Source organism: Enhydra lutris, unplaced genomic scaffold (assembly GCF_002288905.1).
Source record: "Enhydra lutris kenyoni isolate GAN:26980312 unplaced genomic scaffold, ASM228890v2 scaffoldscaffold4, whole genome shotgun sequence".
In the NCBI taxonomy this organism is placed as follows: domain Eukaryota; kingdom Metazoa; phylum Chordata; class Mammalia; order Carnivora; family Mustelidae; genus Enhydra; species Enhydra lutris.
Genome location: NW_019154088.1, coordinates 37437412 through 37462088, shown reverse-complemented (window position 1 = coordinate 37462088; position 24677 = coordinate 37437412). Strand labels below are relative to the sequence as shown.

The window sequence follows — 24677 nt, the reverse complement described above, 5'->3', positions numbered from 1 at the left end:
CAAATGCCATGGATACATACAATATAATAAGAAACATAAAACTAGAAAGTTTCAGGAAAGATTTTGGCATCAAGAGCTACCAAAGATGTCCAGTTATTAGTCCTTTTTTCAGCTTCCAATTCTTTCATGTGCCACCATTATTAAAAAATATACACATACAAAGAAATATTTCTTACCCACTTTATCCAAAGACGGCATATTAACACTTCTGAGTTCTGCTGGCCCAGAGAGTCTGCCAGAATTAGAATAAAATCTGTCTTGCCTTTGTGGAAGAAGAGCTGGATCAGGATATGGTTGGCCTAGAAAACAAGTTTGTAAAATATTTTCATTAGTATAAAAATAAATCAAGTTTATTTAAGTTTAATAGATAGAATATAGACATTTCTCTTGCTTCCTAAAAAACTGAACCATATTCTTGGTAGACGATAGTAAATAATTTGAAGAAATAGCAAAGAAAGAGAAAAAGGAATATGTTGTAAGTGTATCAGGAAATTCAGCAAAACAGACACTGATAAAAGAAGTAGTTAACAAAGCAGATATCACTCGGAGGTCATCAATGATCAAATTTTCAGTAACTTCAGTATTTTGGCAGTTAGCACCCCTCCAAAACTAAAGGGTAAGATCTTTCGCTCAACAGATGAACAGAAGGTTCACAATGCTCAGATTAAGGACTCCTGGACAGACACAAATCTGGGCACAGACTGTGACTCAGGTGCTTCTGCAACCACCCCTCATTGTCCCCAAGGGTCACTTACAATGACAAAACTGTCATTCCTGGGTACTTGTAGAACTCATCATTCTTGAAAAAAATAAAGGTAGTCTATCTCATCTTTGACAGGTGATGGCAGATTTTGACAGATTAGTTATACATATGCCCAACTCCAAAAATAAGAGGAAAGTCAAAGGGGGTGAACTGTGTGGCTCTTTCTTAACCATAGAAATATGGAAAAACAGCTGCAAACTGCTTTCCATGACTGTCCTAAGCAGTGGTGCATAATGTGAACTCCACACATTGTTGGATATGTCATTCCTCATCTGACTCACCCAGATGGGACCTTACTGACACACCTCTCCCACACAAAGCCAAGGAAACCATTCAGCATCAACCAGAGTTAATGGAAAGAATTATATTTAATGAGCTCCCAAGGGCCCAGGGATGTGAATCAGGAAAGAAAGATCTGGGTGGATAGCCTCAGGCTCATTTCCTCCCTCTTCCAGAATTTTAGCAAAAAACTGTCTCAATGGGTCTGAATTATTAGCCCAATTAAAGGAAGACCAATACCAATGACTGAGATCTAAACTAAGTTTTCCCTTTCTACTTCAAAAATGGGATTAATTAAATGGCAGAGCTGGGCAAGTGGATAAAACGGGGAAGCCTGAAAACTTCCCAACTCTTTCTTAAGCAAGTCTCAAGATACCATACGATATCATTATTTTGCTTCTAAAATACATCCCCACAATATCAGCAACCTCAGAAATACAAAATCAAAAAGAAATAAAAAACTTTGCTACAAGCTTGCTATTTTATAAATCATATACCCATGGTGCCCTCCACTGGACAAAATAATTTATTCCTGAAGTCTACCAGGGCTTAATGATTTTTATACAGTCCACACTTTATAGTCTAACAGTGACAGAAATAAATACAATGTGGCCAATGCCTTACTAAAGAGGTATACAAATTATGAGTGGTGGCCTACTAAATTCTGACTGGAGGAATCAGAAATCGTGGTGTTATGGAGGACGTAAAGCTCGCCCTGAGAGAAAAGGAAGGGTGAACAAGTAAACAAGGGTATTCTGGTCAAACTCAGATACACACACCACACATGATGTAACAAGATAAAGCTATGTGGAAGGCACATGACCAATGAGACTGAAATACAGAAAATAAAGACAAATGGTTCCTCGTTTGCTTGCTTTCATACCTTTGTTTTCTACCATCCTTATAAGAGAAGACATGATTAAAAAGAAAGAATGGGAGAGGGAAAAGATTGGGGGAAAAAATGAATAAAGGCTGCAAATAAGTGTCCACAACATTCTGAGGCAGTTTCATAAACTAAGAATTAGAATAAAATCCAAAATGCCTGGGTTAAACAAAAATATTATTTATCTCTTTTCATTCCATAACAAATGGACTGTAATAGCTCCCTGAGTACCTATTTTAATAATTCTGGATTCTATCACACAACAGAAACAAAAGAGAATTATAAAGATGGATAAAGAATTAGAATTTTTTAGGATTAATACTGGCTAGTAATCAAGTACAATAAACATCTTCCTTCACAACATCGTGAAATAGTTAATTCCAATAATTAAGGAATTTAAACGGAATGAAAAAGCAAAATTTCCAGAAAGTAGATGAAAGCAGCATGGATACAGATCGGTTAGGATTCTGCAATAAAGAGACCAATGGTATAGAAAGAATGCCTGAGAAACAGATGTATGCAAATATGGACATTTAAGATAAAGTGGTATTTCAAACTGATGAACCAATATATAGTATTGAAATAACTGTGTATTCAATGAGGGGAGGACTCCTCACACAAAACACTGAAACAGAAATAAAATCCAGATCTAAAACTTACAACAAAATTTTAAGTTTTTAGAAGAAAGCAGAATATCATTTTGATTTAGGAACAGGTCTTTTTATTTTTTTTTTTTAAGATTTTATTTATTTGACAGAGAGAGATCACAAGTAGGCAGAGAGGCAGGAAGAGAGAGAGGGAAGCAGGGTTCCCTGCTGAGCAGAGAGCCTGATGTGGGGCTCAATCCCAAGACCCTGAGATCATGACCGGAGCCAAAGGCAGACGCTTTAACCCACTGAGCCACCCAGGCGCCCCCTAGGAACAGGTCTTAAACAAAACAAAAATTCTACTAAAAATGGATTAATTTACCTATAACAAAATTTGGAACATATATAACAAGAACATGCATAATAACAAATTGAGAAAATATCTGCAAAAGACAAGATTAATATCCAAAATATACTAAGAATTCTTATTGGGGCGCCTGGGTGGCACATTCAGTTGAGCATCTGACTCTTGGTTTTGGCTCAGGTCGTGATCTCAGGGTCATGAGATGGAGCCCCGCACGGAGCTTGGCACTCAGAGTAGAATCTGCTTATCCCTCTCCCTCCCCTTCTGCCCCTCACGCCACATTCTCTCTTTCTCTCTCTAATAAATAAATAAACAAAATCTTAAGAAAAAAAAGAATTCCTATTAAGCAAGAAATAAAATGGGTCAGGCAATTTACAATAAATAAATATAGATCATATAAATTACCAATAAGCAAGAAAAGATACTCAAGCTCACTAATCAAAGAACTATACATAAAAATAAGATAAAAATTTTACCTCATATCACCAGAGATAATTCAAAACAGTTTTACAACTGCTTTATAGAAATAACTACTGTAGTTAGTCTGTAGAAATAACTACTGTAGAAATCAAGTACTGTAGAAATAACTACTCTCAAATATTTCATGCACAGCCACTCTTGAGGACAATATGACAGTATCTATTAACCTAAAAAATACGCTAAATATGCTTATCCTATTACTCAGCAATTTCATTACTTGGACTCATCTCTAAAGAACATATATGCGAGGGGTGTTAACTTCAGCACTGTTAGTAATAGTAAAACACAGGAAACATCCTAAATGTTCAACAGAGGATAGTGGATAAATACATTGTGGTATGTTTATATACAGAATTATTATATAGCAATAGAGTAATAAACTTTATATTAAAATGGAAAGAACTCAAGAACATGACGCTGATTAAAAAACTTGATAAAAGAGAAAAGTTATATATATGTTTATATATTTTTTAAAATTACATATGGATCTAAGTTTACACACACTGGCCTCATGAGTAGTCACCTCTGGGAAGGAAGGATGCTAATGGCCCCAGGAAAGGAAAGGAAATAGACTAGAGTTCAACTAATATATATAGTGTGCTACTTTTTCCCTTTTCTTGGTCAAAAGATAGAAATTTCCAGTTATAAGATAAATAAGTACTAAGGATATAATATATGGTATGATGACTATCGCTAATGCTGCTGTATGACACACAGGAAAGCTGTTAAGAGAGATCCTAGAATTCTCATCACAAGGAAAACGTGTATATTTTTTTGGTACCTATATGAGATGATGGATGTTAACTAAACTTATTGTGGTAATAATTTCACAATATATATATATAAAGGCAAATCATTATGTTGTACACAAACTTAAACAGTGATGTTTATTGATTATAGCTCAATAAAACTGGAAAAACATTAAAAATTTAAAAGTAATGTAACAAATACCTGAAGGCTCTGAGCATTAAAAAATACAGATTTGGTAAAAGGGTGGGAACTTGGAAGAAGGTACCATTGTGGGGTGAGTTTTCCATTTTTTTATATCTTAGCCTGAAGGCAGACCACAGTCAACCTGTAGCAAAGAGCAGTCAAACCTCATAGAAAATGCGGCTTGAAAAACCAAAGAAGAGAGTCCAGGAGAGCCAAAGAAGTGAGTCTAAGATTCTGAGATTTTTGCCCCAAGTCAATGGCTAACCCCTGAACCACAAATGTATGAAGAAAGCTTAAAGCATTTTCAGCCAAGTCTAAAACTAAGCATTTTTAGCTAAGTCTAAAAACTGAACTGATATTTGGACTGCTGTCTAGAGAAGAAAAAATCTAAGTTTGAGTTTGATCAACTTAACATTTTATAAAACAAAACCTACGCTCTTCAGAGAAATACAGCAAAATCCAGAATCCCCATAATTACTAGGATACAAACCAAATTACTCTATATAACAAGAAAATGTGACCCAGTTTAAAGGGAAAAGACAATCAACAGAGGCCATCCTCAAGATGACCCTGATGTTAGAATGATCATACAAGGTCTTGGAGCACCTGGGTGGCTCAGTCAGTTAAGCATCTGACTCTTGATGTCAGCTCAGACCATAATCTCCGGGTTGTGAGGTTGAGACCTGTCAGACCCTGCACTCAGCCAGGAGTCTCCTTGGGATTCTCTCTCTCTCTCACTCTCCCTCTGTTCCCACCCCAACCCCACAGCCGTGGGCATTTCACTAATAATAAATAAATCTTTAAAAAAACCAAACCAAACAAACAAACAAAACAATTATACAAGGTCTTTAAAGCAGCTATTAAAAAACTATATTCAGGAGCACCTGGGTGGCTCACTCAGTTAAATGTCGACTCTTAGTTTCCACTCAGGTCATGATCTTGGGGTCCTGAGATCAAGCCCCGAGTCAGGCTCTCTGCTAATCTTTTTTTAAAAAATACTATACTCGGGGCACCTGGGTGGCTCAGTGGGTTAAAGCCTCTGCCTTCGGCTCAGGTCATGATCCCAGGGTCCTGGGATCGAGCCCCACATCGGGCTCTCTGCTTGGCAGGGAGCCTTCCTCCCCCTCTCTCTCTGCCTGCCTCTCTGCCTACTTGTGATCTCTGTCAAATAAATAAATAAAATCTTAAAAAAAAAAAAAAACTATACTCAATGAGATTTAGAAAATACTCATAATGAATAAAAAAAGAAGAAATCTCAGGAGAGATATCAAAAGTATAAAAAAGTGAAAATTCTAGAACTGAAAAATATAGTTTCTAAAATAAAACTTTTACTGAATGGGCTTAATATTAATAGCAGAATGGAGATGATAGAGGAAAGAGTCAGTAAACTTAAAGACAGATCAAGAGAAACTATTCAACCAAAAGAATAAAAGAAAAATTGGAAACAAAATGAAAAGACTCAGGGATCTATGAAATAGTATCAAAAGGTCTAAAATTATAGATTTAAGGCAATTTTTAAAGGAAATGTAAAATATTTACTAATTTTATGAATGAACAACAACAAAGTCATTACTGTCTGAACTCTAGTCTCTGCTATTTGCCTAGCTATTTTAACTTAAGACTGTCAGCTATTCTCTTCAAGAACTCAGTGTTCTTTCCAAATAATAAGGGCAATAAATAAATGAGTGGGGTTGTGGGGAGGCAGATTAGTGGTTTTTAAATATAGCTGCTCCTTAGAACCTCCGAGAGAGTTTTTTTAGACATACAGACCTTACCTCTGAAGTTCATGTTCAGAAGGCCTGATCTGAGATGGGACCCAGATGTATCTGCGTCTTCCTTGAAGTTTCCTAAGTTATTTCTGAAGATAAGTCAACTTTGAGCTACTACACTAGATTTTAATGAAGAGCTATGCAGTGCATTTGACAGGGACTCTTGGTACTAATAGCTTGTAAAGTCTCAAAGGAAAGTCCTCTATACAGATGTAGAGGCATGATATCCACAGAAATCTTGTAACCAAGTCCTTTGAGAAAGGGGCTGTGATTTATTATCTTTATTTTTATCACAGCAAAACTTTTTAATGAATATTAAAGGCATGAAAGATGTTCTATGCCACTCCCCTAAAAGATTCTTAAGTATGTACGTCACAGCAAATAGATTTCCAAATATTTAAAAAAATACTCAGCTTTGTCAGAATTATTTGGGTAGTCATTCGGTCAATGAATATTTGAACAAGTATTTGCTGAGCAAATACTACATCCCTAGCATGGTGCTCAGTGCTGAGGCTATAGCAGTGAACAAAGTGACACAAATCTCTGTCTTAATGAAGCTGTATTTAGTGATCTCAAACAAAGCAAAACCACAGTATAGGCAGCCACCATTTCTTAGAACATACACATACTACTACAGCAAGGGCTGATTCTTGGAATTGAAGTTTTTTTCCTATAATACTCTTACTCACTCCAACTCCTCAGGAAGGAATCAGAAATAGTATATATTTTTTAAATATAACAAATGTATACAAAGCAGGCATAGCTCACTACACATAACAGTGTCCCTGAAACAACATACCTAAATAAAATTTAGCTAACCAAGTAATCTTAAATACATTCCTTGGGAAAGTAAGAGCTATCAGAAAATAGCAGCTACACGCCTTCCTTTGGTATATTCTTCTGTGACTCTTCTGGTAAGAGTAAATCTAAGTAGTAAATCTAAGCAGTTTGTCCAATGAGAAAATACAATTTTGGGGATCTCTCTTGTGTTCCCTCTTTCTTTGGGAGCTTTGTACTATAGTTCAATAAACTTTGCTTTACCGCCCACCAAAAAAAAAAAAAAAAAAAAAAAAAAAAAGAAAATACAATTTCAAGAAGGTAAGCAGTATAATTGCAGAGAAGTGAAGGAATTTTTACATTTATGTTTATGAATGTATGCCAAAAAAAAAAAAAGGAAAAAAACCCAAAAACCCCAAAACACAACAATCCCTAAAAGATATAAAACTAAATTCTTAGAAAGGCATGCTAAGATGATGATTGAGATTTTTTTCACTTTCCTAATTACACATTTCTCCATTACTTAGATTTTAAGACTTAGTTATTATTTATTTGAGAGACAGCAGGAAGGAGGAGCAGACAAAAAGGAGAGTGAATCTTAAGCAGACTTTGTGCTTAGCATGGAGCCCAGTGAGGGGCTCAAACCCACAACCCTGAGATCATGACCTGAGCCCAAACCAGGAGTCTGAGGCTTAACTGACTGCACCAAGCAGGCACCCCACAATTGTTTGGATTTTCTAAAATAAATATATATCCCTTCTATGAGCAATAAAAACAATAAAGATATTCCACAGGCGGACTGGAGGGGAGCAAAGCAGATTTCTGTAACCTGAACAATTACCCCTAATTATCATGTTTGGAAATTTATGTTACTATTGTTTTCTAATATATATCATGGTTTTTCTTAAGACAGGACATACATGTACTCCTCTTTTCTTCCATTCCTCTATGTTGCACAGACTGGTTGCCTTTCAAATATAAATAATTATACTCTTTCCATACCTGATGGTGGGATCATCATCCTACGATCCTGCTCCCATGGAGGTGAAAGGGATCCAGTGTCTGAAGGTGCTCTGCGACCATCAGTTAATCTATCACAGCTTGAGTCTCCTCTTTCATTGGTATTCTGATGGTCCAGAGGATTCCCTGGGCCTCTTAAGCCTAATTAAAGAAAAAAAAATACAATTCTGTTTCACCTAAAAAAGTATTATAAGACATATCATCAAATGAAACCCAGGCAGCTTGTAAAAAGTGAGAACAATCAGATTCCAACAAAGTTTCCCTAAGACACATTAGACTACAATTCTATCCTACCAAAGCCTAGGACAAAGTCTAGGACAATGAGGAAATAATAATTTTGCAATGTGTAAAAACAAACAACTGTCTATTAAAGTCATTTAGGAAATGTTACCACCATCATCATTTATACATAAAATCAATGGCTAAATTGTGAATTATAAATACTAAGCCTGGAAAATAGGAGTATAAAGTAAATTGCAAAGTAGAGATTTCTATACCAGAATAGAATAAAATGGAATAAAATAATTATAAAATGAGGTTTTTGTTGCTTACACTAATACGCCAATAGTCAAAAAGAGCATGATTCTTTTAAAGCTGCCATCCTAGACTCTATATACCTATTTCAATAATTCTACAACTACTCACAGTATTTTTTAGAACAACTCTTTTAGAAATGTACTCAGATTAACTTAAAAGCCACTCAAGAAACTGCATCTCAATGTTGAAACAGGACTCTACTTCTGTCCAAAAATTATTTTAACCAGTCTGATTACAAACTTTATACCCACCAGATAAATTTGGCTTTAAAGGGCTTTTAGCAATTTCTGAATATCAAATTCACCTTCAAAAAGAGCTCACAACTCTGAAGGCAAGTCTAAAACAAGAGTTTCAAAAACAACAGCACAGTTGGAATAAACACTTTGAACAAAGTAACACTCATTTGGATAAGGAAATCAGCATGCTTACATTTATAAAAGATCATCATCATTATAAAGTTCCCTTCTTATGACCACAAAAAGGACAGTACCTCAATTAATAACATATTCAATTAAAATGGAAAAAAAACAAATACACAATTTTTTAAACACTAAATAACAAAATATGTTAATACTTTACTAATCTATCACTGAGGGGAGAATAAGATCTTCCCAAACTTATACTGCCCAGAAAACAAAACCTTTTTCCTTTCAAGGAATAGCTTTTATTTAAACAACAACAACAACAACAACTTTTTAATAGAAGTCTAAAATGTTTTCCACATTTCAGTACACCTTTAAGAGACTAAAACAAAATTTTGACGTTTTCTTGGTAACTTGTTCAAATCAGTATAAGAATCCTTTTATATATAAAAAATATAATCTTTTAAGATTTTTTTATCTACTCCCTTTGTACAGTCAAGAGGTAAACTTTTATATTCAGAAGGTCAACTATCACTTTTCCTTATACTTGTATATTCTATTAATTTCCCTCAATCTTCCCTTCCATCCTATTCATCCTTCTAAATAAGTTCATTAGAAGAAAAAGACTGGAAAAGCAGAAAATTAAATTGGTAAAAAATGTGTAAGAGTCAATTAGGCTGAGTTCATCTAGAGTGAAGCACAGATCTTCAAAGGAGACGAAGGCCTTCTTTTGATTGCTTCCTTTCAGAGGACCAAAGCATAGGCCAAATGACTACCAGGTGAAAAATTACAAACTTGAAAATGCTAAATGTTAAAATTTGCATTCAGACCAAAAGTTACATTAAGGTTACTCTAAAAAGAAATTATTTTCCTTATATTCCATCTTATTTGAACATGTATCTCACCCAAACTTTCAATTTTAAAAAGATAATAAAACAAAGGAAAAGGGCACTCATCATCCTTCTTGGATGGGTCACAGAAACTTTACTTCAAAGCAATTCTTTCAAGACCTACTGATAACTTACCTAAAACTTCTGTAGCTTTTCTAAAAAATAGCAAAACACCCTTGCAAATAATCTAAACACATTATTTCTTAAAAGTAATTAAAAAGGAGAGGAAAGTAATTTAAATAGGAGAGGAGAAATCAAAGGTAATTTTCACTCTTACTCCAAATATTCAATTGACTACAAGCAATCCTTGACTTATGTTATTCAACTTCCAGTGATTCATATTTGCAATTTAGCCAATTATACCCTGATTTCTAGGGCACTGTTTTTCAGACAGCTGGCTGCAACCCATCCTGGTGCATAAAATCAACTTACTCTTAAGCAGCAATTTTTTTAATGAAATGGAATAGAAATGAATAGAAAGTATCAGAAAGCATAAAAAACATGTAAATGGTTTCTATTACATTTATGTTGATGGGTAATAGAACATGACCTAAAATATATTTCTTACTGTTCAAAGTAAAAAAAAATTAGGAGAAAGATGAATTCTAGGGCATTTATAGCACACATGTGAATTTCGAAATTAGTCCCCTTCCTAAAGTGCTTAAGGCAAAGCTCTCCCAGGACTCCAAGTATCAGTCTGCAACTCACTCTTTCCCTAGGAGTTTTCAGTTCAAAGCCAAGACAAGAAAAGCTTCTCTCTGAAATGTCTCCAGGCTGTAAGCCCAATCAGTAGTAGAACTGGGAGGTAGGAGAGACCAGTGCTAAGTGTACCAAACCGAGGATGAGGAAAGATTATGTGAACATAATAGGGATGAGGAAAGATTATGTGAACACAAAAAAGATTATGTGCCCATAATGAGATGGGCAAAGGGAGAACATTCCATAAACATAAAGTAGAAAATTCATTTTCTCATTCTTTGAAGACAATCCCAAAGAAAGAGCTCCAAAAATATTTAAAATAATAGTAGGTTCAACTGGGAATTACAGCCTCCATGAGAGACTATTTTGGTAAGTAGAATCCATTTCAATATATGAGCTTTGGTAAGTTGGGTTTAGTTTGGTGTTTTGATTTAGTCAGATTCAATATGCTAAAATCACTAATAAAAGGGGCAGAATGGGGGTCACAACACTGATGAAGAATGCTATCAGCTCTCATACAACACAGAGGAGGCTAAAAGCCCGAGACTTTTGATTTGGGAATAAACAGTACTTTCTAAATCTTTGCATTTTGCCACAATTCAAGGGAAAATTTTAAAGCAACCTGACAAAGTGAACAAAGTATGGTAAAAGATCAAAAGAGGAAAACTCCAGGTACATAGGTAACACAAGGGTGAGTGCTGAAGTAAATGCAGAAAGACCAAGAGCTAATGCATAGGTTTGAAATAGCTGCTGAGATTCTCAAAAACCCATACAAGTAGGTAACAAAGCAGACAATCTTGGGTCAGTTTCTCAAAGTATTAAGAAATCATTTAGGTCTCCTTTAAGACTCTCATCAAAACTTGGCCTACAAGATAGTATTTCTGAATTACTCCACTCTAAAAAGAAGGTTCTTTCACTTTCTGATTTTCTACAATAAAAGATCATGATAATAAAGTAGAAAAAGAATTTGGAATTTCTATATTTTAATAATGTTTCATTAAAATACAATTTTATGCCAGGTTAGATTGTTATCATATTTTATGTGTTCTTTATAAAGTGCTATAAAATACAGTTTTTAAGAAGCCGAATGATTTAAAAAGATACATATCAAGTGCTTGATCAAAATATAATCTATTATAGTCCTGTTTCTAAGAGAAAAATATATGAAAATTAGATATCACAGAGCTCCTTTTCCAAACAAAAGTAACCCACAATAAGTGCAAGGAATGCCTGTATTTTCCCAAGGTTTATTTTAAAGATAAGTTGAGATGAAAATATAAAATAAGGAAGAAATCTAGAGTAATAAAGATGTTTAAACAATATACCTCTTCCTCCTCCCCCTGGAAGCAAAGGTGAGAGTCTGAGTGGACCCTCCAACAAAGTTGGAGGGGAGAGAAAAGCTCTCGTTTCAGATGAAGGTCGACCCAATGGTGAGGGACCATATGGGGAATGCTCTGGAATAATTAAAACAGCATATTTAAATTCATAGTTTCAATTAGCTACACTATAGATTAGAATTCCATTTCAACAATTTCCATCAGGTCACCCTATTGCCAATTTAAGTTTAATCCACTTCTTGAATACTAACGATGCCTTGGGTTTTGCTAATATGGGACAGAATTAAATATGGAACCCTAGGTTTTTAAAGTCTGTGTACCAAATAGATACACTAGTCAATAAAAACATTATCCTCTTGGTAACTAATACACTTAAATAACCATACACTACTAAGCAAAGGATAATGGTGATATTTAGTGATATTTTAGAGGTATAAGAGGATTTGGGGGCTATGAAGTTTGTTTGGTTTTGCTTTTAATGGCAATATGCTTCCGGATATTTTGGCTGGTGAGGGTTGTACTATAGAAGGGCTCAGTTTAAATTAGCCAGATAGGCTATGTCGGGCCATGAATTATTTGAGTAAAGCTCAGATCTTGAAAAGTAGAAATGCAAAATCCTCTGAAGCATCAGAAATTACTTCTGATTCATTGCCACTGAAAATTCAGATTACATTTATTCATCAAATAAATCACTTTATAAATTAAATAACCAAGAGCCCTATCATTTTACAAACTTCACCACTCCCAAGTAATGATTATGCTTCCAAAGATCAAAAGTCAAGAACATCAAAAAACAAGCTTAAATACCACCAAAATAATACTTTTTAAATACATAAATGTTATTATTACAACAAAAGATCAAAGTCTTATTTAATTTTTCTGAAACTTCTGCATTAGGTCCAGAAGAGAATTCCTTCTGTATAATTCCCACCACTCCAAACTTTATTACTATTTGAAATTAATAATAATCTGCTATTTTGTTAAATGTAAAAATAAACTTTCATTTTAATGAAATCAGACTCTCAAAAGTGACTTTTATACCTTCAAAACAGTTATTAAAACGGAATTCCACCAATATAAAGATAGCTTTATTTTCACTGCCTTAGATGCTTAATTCCAATTCAACCAAAAGTTATTTTGAAAAATTTAAACTATTTGGAATAGTATGAGATCATTAAAAATGCTAAGTCTTTAATGAGTGGACATCTTCCTCACTTGGAGGTAATTAAAGCAAAGAATGCTCAGATTGTTTTCCCACCTTAACTGACTCTTTTAAATAATTAAAAATGACTGTTCTAATTCTTGTTTTTATAATTCAAGCAAATTCCAAAGATAGTGGATATATAAATAGTTACATTATTCCATTTAAGCACTCCTTATTCATTCTCCCCTAAAATAATTATGATTATTTATTATAATAAATAATTATATAATTATTATAAAATAATTATGATTACCTGACTATGTGCCAAGCACTTTGCTTTGCAAGGAGCTCAATGTACTAAATAGACATCATCTTACAAATGCCCACTGAGAAATGGAGGCAGCAATTATTTACATTTTTGCTAGGGAAACAAAACTCAGAAACCTGGGAGATTGTGCCAGAACTCAGATTAGAATCCTGGTTCCAAAATCTAAAATATTTATAAATAGTAGTATTAATTTATACTAATATAAAAGGTTATGTGCAATATATACATATATATATATGTATCTTAAACAAGGGTTTAAAAAAAAAAAAAAAAACTACCTCTGCCAAATGCTGTATTTGGAACATCAAGTGCATAAGGATCTTTTTCTAAAAGTTCAAATTTAAACTCTGTTTCAGTTAATCTGCAAATAAAGAACAAACATCTCTAAGTTACTCATCCAAGAAAAGCACCCACATTTCAAGAAAAATGCCACTACCAAGTACAAGGTACTTTTCACTACCTCAATATCTACATAGAAAAAACATTCTTTAAAATTATTTTGATGAGTAATATATGTAATTGTCAAATAACTATATTGTACACCTGAAACTAATAGAACACTGTGTGTTAACTACACTGGAATTAAAATTTAAAAAAGAAACCAAAAGAGGGGCGCCTGGGTGGCTCAGTGGTTTAAAGCCTCTGCCTTCAGCTCAGGTCATGATCCCGGGGTCCTGGGATGGAGCCCCACATCGGGTTCTCTGCTTGGCAGGGAGCTTGCTTCCCTCTCTCTCTCTCTCTCTCTCTGCCTGCCTCTCTGCCTACTTGTGATCTCTGTCAAATAAATAAATATTTAAAAAAAAAAAAAAGAAAGAAAGAAAGAAACCAAAAGAAACAAACAAATATTCTGACCAAAACACCTTTCTATAACCCCACTACTTTTTCTGGGGTAACAGGCTTCTTTTTGCCTAATGATAGTGATGTTTTATTGAGTTTTGAAATCACTTTATTTTGTTCTGTTTTCAAAATTGAACTACAGTGGGGGCACCTTAGTGGCTCAGTCCTTAAGCATCTGCCCTTGGAGACTTGAGCCTTCAGCTCAGGTCCTCTGACCAAGCCCTGCATTGCATGGGGCGGGGGTCGGGGGGGTCCCTGCTCAGCTGGGGGCCCGCTTTTCCTCTCCCACTCCTCCTGCTGTGTTCCCTTTCTCACTGCCTCTCTCTCTGCCAAGTAAATAAATAAAATCATTTTTAAAAAAAGAAAAAACTAGACTAGAGTGAATACTATAATCCCAGAACCCAAATTTTAGAAATAGCAGGGCTTTCCAAGGTCAACCAGTTCAAATCTATCATTTTACAACCAAGGAAACTGAGCAAAAAGTTTACATGATTTATTCAAAATGAAAGTGCAAGGATTAAAACACAGGGCTCCTAGCTCTGAGTCACTTCTGCTTTCCACTGTAATGTTACCCTGATTCCAATCAGAACATAAAAAAGGAATCCAGTGAACTCATCCTACTCTTTCATTCCTAAGCCTTTTATCTGAAAAATGTGACATCTTAAAAGAATTGTATTTCTAGTTTTTGATCATCAGATCTGAAATAAAACATTTAATCATGTAGTTTTAATTTCAGAGTAGAAAAGACAAGCAAAGAGACTAAGCTAATACTGGATAATGTTAATAGTACACTCTGGCAAGAAACTTTAACACCTGGGAAGACTATTACAATCCTCCTAGAAAAGTATTTATTCTTCTCTTCGATTATACATTGTAAACTTTCATTCTCCCTTTCATTTTATTTGTAAGGCATTGTCATCCAATGAAAGAAAATCAGAGAATGAAACAATTAACATTTATTCTACCCATTCACCTACTAAAAGATGCCAGTACTCTGAAAATTACTACATCAGAAATTTGTCCTATCTCTTTCCATCCCCTGTAAACGCCTTCTTCCTACTCTGATTTAAAAAAAGAATTTTTTTAAGTTATACTTTTTACAGAAGAACAAGTGAACAGTTTACTTCTGTTAAAATATTTTCTCTAAGACAAGTGTTTCAAACAAAAGAATCTAGTAACTCATAGTAAAACTAATAAATATTTCACCATCAGATATGCTGGATTCATGCATATTTATCCCTACAAAAGCATTATATAATACATAACAATTAAAAATAAAGTACTAACTAAAGCTTTAAAGTGTTCCCACAAAGATACTTACTTTTGTCTATTGTAAGCATTTTCTTTCCTCAAATCATTAAGAGCTCTTTCAGCATTCCGAGCTGCCAACTTAAAGAAAATAATACATTTTTTATCTTTTTTTGAAAATACATCTTAAAACTAACACAAACAAATGTAAAATGAAAGATAAGTATTCGTAAATATCATAATCACTTACATATCCATTTCAGAAAGTCAATGTGAAAATTTTTAATTTAGGGAATTTTTTAAAAGGGAATGAGTTTCCTATAACCAGAAGACATGAGTCTCAAGGCTGGAGTTTGATCACGTACTTGCCAATGAATACTGTTATCTAGATGTGGAGTCAAGGACCAGCAGCATTTGGTGCTGTAAAATCCAAATAATATGACAAAAGCAATGTAAGAGGACCCAAGCTTAGGGTGATGGGAATGGTGACTCAGAATCATCAGGCACATGTACGCTGGCTATAATATCATAGACAGCTGTCTTTGAAGAGGAATCACTATCATTTAGTGAAACCATAAAGGTCTATAACAGTTTCACAGCATGCCCATATAGGACATTTTTTTAAATGGCTGAATATAATCAAAGTGTGCAGCGTGTCTGTTCAGCACATAGCACTATAAAAATCAATTCCTACAGTCTTACATTTGTTTAGTGAAATTTTTATGTAATAAAAGGTTAGAAAATCAGAGTACATATGTTACATAAAATAAACATTTATTCTACCCATTCACCTGCCTCTCTCTCTGCCAAGTAAATAAATAAAATCATTTTTAAAAAAAGAAAAAACTAGACTACTATAATAAATACCAAGAACATACAATATTCCTAAACAGTTTGTAGGCAAAGGTTAAACGTGTATGGAATACTGCATGTTTTCCATTCTGTGAACTCTCCAGTTAAGAAGCAGCAGTGTCTGGAATATCAGATCTGGCCAAACTAATGCAATCCACTTGGGCAAATGTATTTATCATGCAAAGGTAGGCAAATTAACTCAATTTATAACCATAACTTTTTTGAAGTAAAAAGATCTATCAAATGTATTCACTTAAAATTATGAACTACACATTAAAACTGACATTAACTGGCCAAAGAACGAAGTATGTTAAATATTCTTCACACACACACACACACACACACACACACACACAAAATAAAGCTTAACCATATTTTAGCATTATTATCAAAAAGATTTCATGTATAAATCACTTTCTAACATATAAGCATATAATCAACTTTATACTAATAAAAAGAATATTATATCATAACAATTTTAGTTAATAAAATACCAATTCATTTAATAATGCAGAACCAAAGCCACTTCTAAATGTTTTCCACACATTTAGTATAAATACTTACTCTTGATTTTAAGGCATAAGACAATGAAAAGTTAAGTCAAAAGTAAATTTTACTATGATTATAATGCTATCAATACGAAAGACATATCTACAAAAAATATAAATATAAATCACTGAGGCTAAATGATTACAGACTTTTGAAAAGCTTACACTTCAAAGGTTAGGTAAAACTATTTCACTGAATGTCCACACTGTATTCAGATATTAAATACTTAAAATACGCAAAAAAGGATCTATAATTGCGTATTAAAAAATACGCAAAAAAGCATCAAAAAAACATCTATACATGTAAGTATTAAGGGAAAAGAAACAGTCCCTATCTTAAGAAGTTTAAATCTGTGGTAAGGACAACTGTAAACGACCACAGTACTTGCCACAGAACACATAAAAGCAAAGTATTATGTGAGTTCAGAGGAAGAAAAGATTAAATCTAATAGGATGGAACAAAGAAATGCTCAAAGGAAAAAGTAACACCTGAAATTGTGAAATTATTTGTAATAGTAAAAAAGTAGAAACAAAGGAAACATTTATCAAATGGGAAAGGTTTATATAGATATACAATATTCATAGAAAAATATCTATAATATATTAAATAAAGCAGAATATAAAACAGTAATATATAGTATGTTTTCATTTTTTAAAACATACCTGTGATTTATGTCTGAATATATTTTTTAGGTATAGAATAAATGAAAGTAATATTGCTGATTACTTCTTTGTACATCTTTTCTATATAGTCTGAATTTTTTATTCAGTAAGTATGCATTATTTTTATAAAATCTAAAAAAAAAAATGAGGGATGCCTGGGTGGTTCAGTTGGTTAAGCAACTGCCTTTCGGCTCGGGTCATTATCCCAGGAGCCCTACATCGGTCTCCCTACTCAGTGGAAAGTCTGCTTCTTCCTCTCCCACTGTCCCTCTCCCTGCTTATATGTGCACCCTTTCTCTTTCTCTCTCTCTCAAATAAAATCTTTAAAAAAAAAAAAAAAAAACCACTTTAAGCCATAAAGGATATTTTTTGCATTTTTTAAAGATTTTATTTATTTGACAGAAAGAGCACAAGTGGGGGAGTGGCAGGCAGAGGAAGAGGGAAAAGAGAGAGAGCAGAGAGCCTGACGTGGGGTTTGAGCAGAGAGCCTGATGTGGGGTTTGATCCCAGGACCCTGGGATCATGACCTGAGCCGAAGGTAGATGCTTAACACCTAACCAACTGAGCCACCCAGGCACCCCTTTTTTGTATGTTTTAACATGAAGTCAATGTCATTATTTACTAAACAAGAAATGCAATGTACAATAACAGAAAAAGCTCAGACTTGGAATAAAAAAGGTCAAAATTTCAATCTCTACCCTTCACTCTTTGGTCATGTGACCTTGGGCTGTTTTCTCATCTGTAAAATTTGAATTATAATACCTATTTTACAGTTCTTATGTGGACTGAATGAGTTATATATGCAAAATGCCTTTAAGTATAGTGCTTAGAACACAAGACACTAAAGTTTTTCTCATTTTTTTTTTAACGTTCTTCTCATCTTTAAAAAATTATCTGTTCTTAGTATTCAGAAAGTTACAGGGAGTGGTGAAAAAGACTAAATTCATCTCCCAAGCCCAGCTTAATTCAATAACAAAACTTCGCTTGAACCCTCAATACAAAATCTGAGAAATGGGAAGAGCCCTGATATTCAACATGTCTAATTAGAATCTATGCCGGAATCTCCACTGCAAGAAATATCCACATCTAAGAAATATCTCCCAAGTTACAGTGCAACAGTGTAGTAACAGTTAACATGTACTGAGTGCTTATTATGTGTCAGGCACCTGGCTAACAGCCTTACCTGAGTTATCTTACTTATTCATCAGAATAACTCTATGAAATAGGTACGACTGCTATATCTTTCCTTACGGGTAAGGAAACAAGAATGGTTGTTACAGGTGATGGAACCAGGATACCAACCATGACAGGCTGACTCCAGACTCCATGTGTTCACCCGCTGTGCAAACTGTCTCCCCTTGAGGACTCCTAGGGACGAGTCCTACAAACGCCAGCTATTATAACAGTTCTACATGTTAAACGTATCATTCCTATGGTTAGTAAAACCTGCATCCTTATCATTTCCTCACACAGTGCTCCTCTGGGAGCACTGACATGCCATTTCTCACAATAATCTTTTTCTTGATGTGTATCAAGTAATTCAACACTGAGAATCAGATACCCGAATTGTATGACTTTTACAACTAGAAGAGGCTTTTAATATCACTTAGCTCAATCTGTTGTTTTCACAGATGAGTAAACAGGCCCAGTAATCTTAAGTAATTTGTCCACAAGTACTAGTGGCAATCCAGGGCCCTCAAACAATTAATCCATGAACATTACATCACCTCCCACAGACAGAAAATAAGATCCTTGCAAAGTAAAAGCAAAGAGGGAAAAATCAGATTTCTGTGAATAACTGTGTTATAACAAAGTATTTAGTTCATAAAGAACATAATTTCAGGGGCGCCTGGGTGGCTCAGTTGTTAAGCATCTGCCTTTGGCTCAGGTCATGATCCCAGGGTCCTGGGATCGAGCCTCATATCGGGCTCCCTGCTCTGCGGGAAACCTGCTTCTCCCTCTCCCGCTTCCCCTGCTGTATTCCCTCTCTCACTGTCTCTCTCTGTGTCAAATAAAGTAATTAAAAAAAAAAAAAAGAACATAATTTCGCTACCAGTAAAATTAAAAGAAACTGATTTTATTTAATACTAACTTAATTTGCGGCGTGGAAGTGTACCTTTTAAACTGCTCATTTAAATTAGGAAAAAGAACAACGTGACAAAGAGAATTTGATACTTACCCAATTATCATGTGCTTTTTTCTCATAGGAAATAATCTGAAAAAGAAATTCATTAAAATACTACTGATTTTCTTAAATAAAACATTTTGCATCTACCACTATGATTTAGTACACAACTCATAAACTCAAAAATAACTCAAGCATCTCTGAAAAGTAACATTTTTAAAGCAAATTTTCATATACACATGATTTATTACATTCTTAAAACAAAAACTGAATGAGTTTTTGTCTAGTAAATTTGTTTTATGCAATAATCAACTACAATGAGTTACCAACTAAAAGATAATTAGCCCAAGTGAATATGAGAGCCCAGTGTGGGTATATATGTTTATTCAATCCACATTCTCAAAGAAGCAGGACACATGGCAATTTTAAACAAGGTCTCTTATTCCAGAAATTTGGCTCCCTATAAATGTTCCACAGACAGGTGCAAAACCTCAAGAGAGGTGTACAACTATCAAGTAACTATACTCCTGTATCAAAATAGAGATAAACAACTCAAACAAATCATAATAGTTTTAATTTACACACACACACACACACACACACACACACACATACATACCTGCCCTTGATAAGAATGAATGGTTCTCTCCAATTCTTCTTCAAGATCTTTGGCTCGCCTTCTATAAGGGATAATCATTCTACTATTAACATATACTAAGAAATGAGAAAATATACTATATCTACTGAAAATATTAATTAAAACACCTAAAGTGCTTTGTTTAATATAAAAAATAACTCTAGAACTCCACACATCAATCACCTTTAAGACTTCTAAAGCAGTATATTTTTCTTGACATAATTTTAACATTAATTGTGCTTTAAGAGTACTATTACTTGGGTTTACCTAAACCAATGGTCATGCAAGAATGTTTATGGTATATTGGTTTGTTTTTATTTTTATGCAGCATGACCTTGGAAGACTTATTCAGATATCTATAATCTTAACAGAATTCTAAGAAATTAGCTGTCTGTGTGAAGTAAAATGTTACTTACTACCTTTACACAACTAGTAAAATAATTTCTTCTTTTGGATAAAACCCAAGCTTATTCTTCTAACACAAAATGAAATAATAAGAACTATCTGGGACACTACTAAATCTTGCCCCTTATTTTCTCTAGGTTTTCTATTATTTCCATGGAACTAATGATGAGTGAACCAAGGAAAAAACTAGACATATAAACACTTCTTCAGACCTTTAGTTGTGGTTCATGCTTTTTGAGGCAGACTTCCCGAATTCCTTAATATTGTACACATTCTTCCCCATTTGAACCAAAAAAGAAAGACCCTGAAATTAATGGCTATTCATAAATTTATTCACATTAACATAAAATAGGATTTCCCATGTTCAAGTACAACTAATGTGAGACATTTAAAATCATACACACTGAAAGGAAAACATTTTTTTCCTTCTTATATTTTCTGTGTAACTGCATAATAGCAAGATATCCAAATGAAAAATCATCAGAAAAATGTTGGGTTTATTTTTTTTGGTTGCCTTGTTACTTTTTCTGATATTGGGCTTTTTGATACCCTCCCCACCTCCAAAAGAAAGGAGTAAAATATATTTGATACCTGTATGTCTCCAGCTCCTCAAATGCATGACTGATCTTTTCATCTGCTTTGGAAAGTTTCCCCTCTTTCTCCAATCTGTAATTTTCCTCTACTGTTAATTTCCTTAAAATAAAAAATATCTTTTTTTACAGTATGTCATAAGATAATCAAATATATCTTTTTAATTATATGGCAACTGGTGCTTCCCATAAAGCAATTTGCATAATACCACTAAAAACATCACATGCAAAAAAAAAAGTACCTGTGTAAATATTCCGGGTGTGGAACTTAATATTATAAACTGAAATTATAAACCATCCTGTCTAATATAGTACTACTAATATAAAAGTTTTAAACACCTTTCTCTTTGAAATTTTAAACATTACTCATTGAAATTCTATAATCAACCAATCAATCAAATTTTAAAAATACACTCAAAAGTATTCCTTTAACCTCAGATAATCTCATTTATGTCCAAATTTTATTCACAGTATCTTTCATCCTAACCTAAAATGAAGGGTCATCCATTCCTAAATTCACTGATGGAAACCATGAGGTATCCACTCTGTGGATCTTCCATTTAGTCAAGTTTATTTCTCTTACATATCCTGAGCAGTCCCGAGTGGCCCAAAGGTACATGATAAACAGCAAATTTTTAATTTTTGAATAGACTCCAAAGAATGACTGAAGTACACAGCTTGGCAAAAACAGAGCTTAACAAATCCCCCAGCATCCTGATGGTAATGTAATGTTGGTATTTTCTACTAACATTTCCAAATACATAAAGAAGAATCTCATTCCTATTAGTTACATTCTATAAAGTCACCACAAATCCTAAATTAGCAAATAATGAACCAGTGCTCTTAAGGGAATCAGAATTACGTTTCTGTATGCTCTAGTGATAGCATTTTCATTTACCAGTCAATACATAACCCTGTTTTATGTGTGTTGGTTTAAAGACACCTTATTTAACATCTGTTGTTAAATCTGACACTTATACTTTCTCTGTAAGATATACCACAGCCTTTTTGCACTTAGGAACACTAAACTGCACTTCAGCAAAATAGCGGGGGGCCATTTTAAACCACTAAATCACCAACAAAAAGCACAATAATGTGGCACTATATATAATGCAAAAAGGAGAACCATTGACAAAATTAGAGCTGAAATACAAAAGCAGACTGGGAACATGCACATTAGACAATTCAAATTGTTTGCCATTCTGTGCATGTCTAAGAATGACCACTACAGCTCCATGAGTACTGGTCTGGGGTTAAAAGTAAGTTTTCACAAGTAGGTAAATTTGCAAATACAGAAACTAAGAATGATGAGATCAACTGTAATAACTTTCATTAAAGGGGCTTGAAATTAAATTAAATCAAGTAATGTTTTATTTACTTTTATGATGAAAAATATGTCTTATGGTGGTATTTGAAAATCTGGGCTCTCCAGATCAGTGTCTTAACAGTCTTCTGTACATCTATACATTTAGGCATCAGTTGCCACATACATAGAATCTTTCACTCTAATATATAAAGGTACTAAACATATTTATTAATATATTCAATAAATGTTTATTGAATAACTACCATGTGCCAGACAGAGTATTAGGCACCAAAAATACAGAAGAAAAGAGAATAAAGCAATTCTTTCATGGAGTTTACATTTAATGTTGGGAAGATTAAAAAAAAAAAAAGACAATCTTCATCAGAGGACTATAAAAGCTGTAAAGAAAAATAAAGCAAGACAAGAGGATAGGGATTGTAGTTATTACCTTAGGGTAATCAGGGAAAGATTCTTTGAAGCAACATTTGAACCTAGACCCAGATGAAATGAAGGATTTAATCTTATATAGGGTAATACCAGTTCAAGGCAGAAAGAGCTAGTAGAAAAGGCTCTGAGGTACAGATGTGCTTGGCATACTAAAGATTATTGAGAAGGCCAGTGCGGCTGGAAGATAATGAAAGAAAAAGAAAATGAATAAACTAAAATTAAAGGCATAACCAGGAGAAAAATAAAACGTAGCCAAAGTTCAGATTTTACAGTCTTGTAAGCCACAGGCTTTGGATTAAATTCTAAGTGTCACATGAAGGCACTTGGGAGTTTGCAAACAAGACAGAGACAATACCCATAATTTATATTTTAGAAGGGGCATGCCACTGCAAACAAATGTGTAGGAAGTTATGTGGAAAGAGACTACTCATAAGGCTACTGCAATAAACCAGGCACTAATGATCATGGTTTAGACGAGACTCGTATTAGGAAAGGTATGAAAAATGGTCAGATTCAGAAGAAAAAGTGTTTCAAGATCAAATAACGTCCTTAAAAATGAACTGATGAGATATTACCCAATCATAAATTGAGCACTTTGAGTATCACATAAGGTGAATATGCACTATTTTTAAGCTATTTTACTTGCCAAACAGCAAACTTATCAATATAATTTTTATTACCTGTGAAGTGTCATTTCATTTTCTTGATATAATTCGGTCATCACTTTAAGTTTCTGCTGAAGCTTTTGATTCTCACTTTCAAATTGTGTATTTTCTGACTGTAAAGATGCTTGCTCAGTCTGGAGATTTTCAAGATATTCTATAGAAAATTTTTAAAAATCATGATTAAAGGAGTAAATATTTGAGATGCACATTAACACTTCATAAAAATTAAAATTACCAAAAATAATAATTAATAAATGCAATTCTTTCCACAGAAAATGTATATTTTGTTCACCTAAATGCTTTTTAGTATTTTAATTAAAGAACTAGAAAAACTGTTATAATTTTTTTTATTACTCCAAGATTTCCCCAAAATCTTCAATATTCTAATTCCAGCATCTAATTTTCAGTTAGAGTGCCAAAAAACAATAAAATTCTCAAGAAGGTTAGAGATGAGAATTCTAAAGAGAAATATTTTAGTTCAATATTTCCTCTGGGCACCTTTCAGTTGGTTAAGTGGATGCCTTGGCTCAGGTCATGATCCCAGGATCCTGGGATTGAGTCCCCTGTCGGACTCCCTGCTCAGCTGGGAGCCTGTTTCTTCCTCTGCTTGTTTTCCCCTGCTCACGCTTGGTGTGTGTGTGCATGCTCTCTCTTACAAAAATAAATAAAATCTTTTATAAAAAAAAAAAACATTTCCTGTGAAACTACTTCTACATGATGAACAATGCCTATTTTTATCTAGTAAAAAGTTTACAGGTTAATACTTAACTTCTGGCCAGCCCTCCTTTTAAGCAAAATTTAGATATATGTTATAAGTCAGATCAAAAATTTCATCTTCTGATTAGAAATGGTACAAAACCACCCTAGCTTAATCCAGATCAAGACTGGAGAGAAAAATACCAGTTTTAGCTTGTTTCAAATGCTAACCCAAAGAATTATCTATAAAAGAATTATCTATAAAACAAAATTAACAATTTTAAGTAATTATGAGTGCTAGATAATTAGCACATTGTTATTAAAAACCTCATTTATCTTTCAACTTCATAACTTCACCTCTGACCTCCTCTAAGATTGCGATGCCATCTCCCAAAACATGTATATAAATCATCACCACAAATCTTTTTAAGTAGGTTCAACACCCAGTGTGGGGCTTGCACTCATGACTCTTTGATTAAGAGTCACATGGTCTACGGACTAAGCCA

At 33.8% G+C, this 24677-nt stretch overlaps 1 protein-coding gene across 11 annotated transcripts in view; it reads right to left on the bottom strand.

The window, feature by feature from the left end:
* LOC111158273 (melanoma inhibitory activity 2) overlaps positions 1-24677 on the bottom strand; it is an 84359-nt gene that overhangs the window by 5767 nt on the left and 53915 nt on the right. For 7 of the 11 annotated variants that reach the window (XM_022520210.1, XM_022520201.1, XM_022520243.1 and 4 more), the window contains 9 exons: positions 23491-23629; positions 21059-21160; positions 20045-20105; positions 19480-19515; positions 15311-15378; positions 13431-13513; positions 11669-11797; positions 7838-7996; positions 177-299 (listed from right to left, as the gene is read on the bottom strand). In XM_022520210.1, the coding sequence (XP_022375918.1) occupies positions 177-299; positions 7838-7996; positions 11669-11797; positions 13431-13513; positions 15311-15378; positions 19480-19515; positions 20045-20105; positions 21059-21160; positions 23491-23629 (900 nt within the window). The remainder of the gene's footprint in view (positions 1-176; positions 300-7837; positions 7997-11668; positions 11798-13430; positions 13514-15310; positions 15379-19479; positions 19516-20044; positions 20106-21058; positions 21161-23490; positions 23630-24677) is intronic. The other 4 variants (XM_022520281.1, XM_022520271.1, XM_022520262.1 and 1 more) reach the window with 1 other exon arrangement.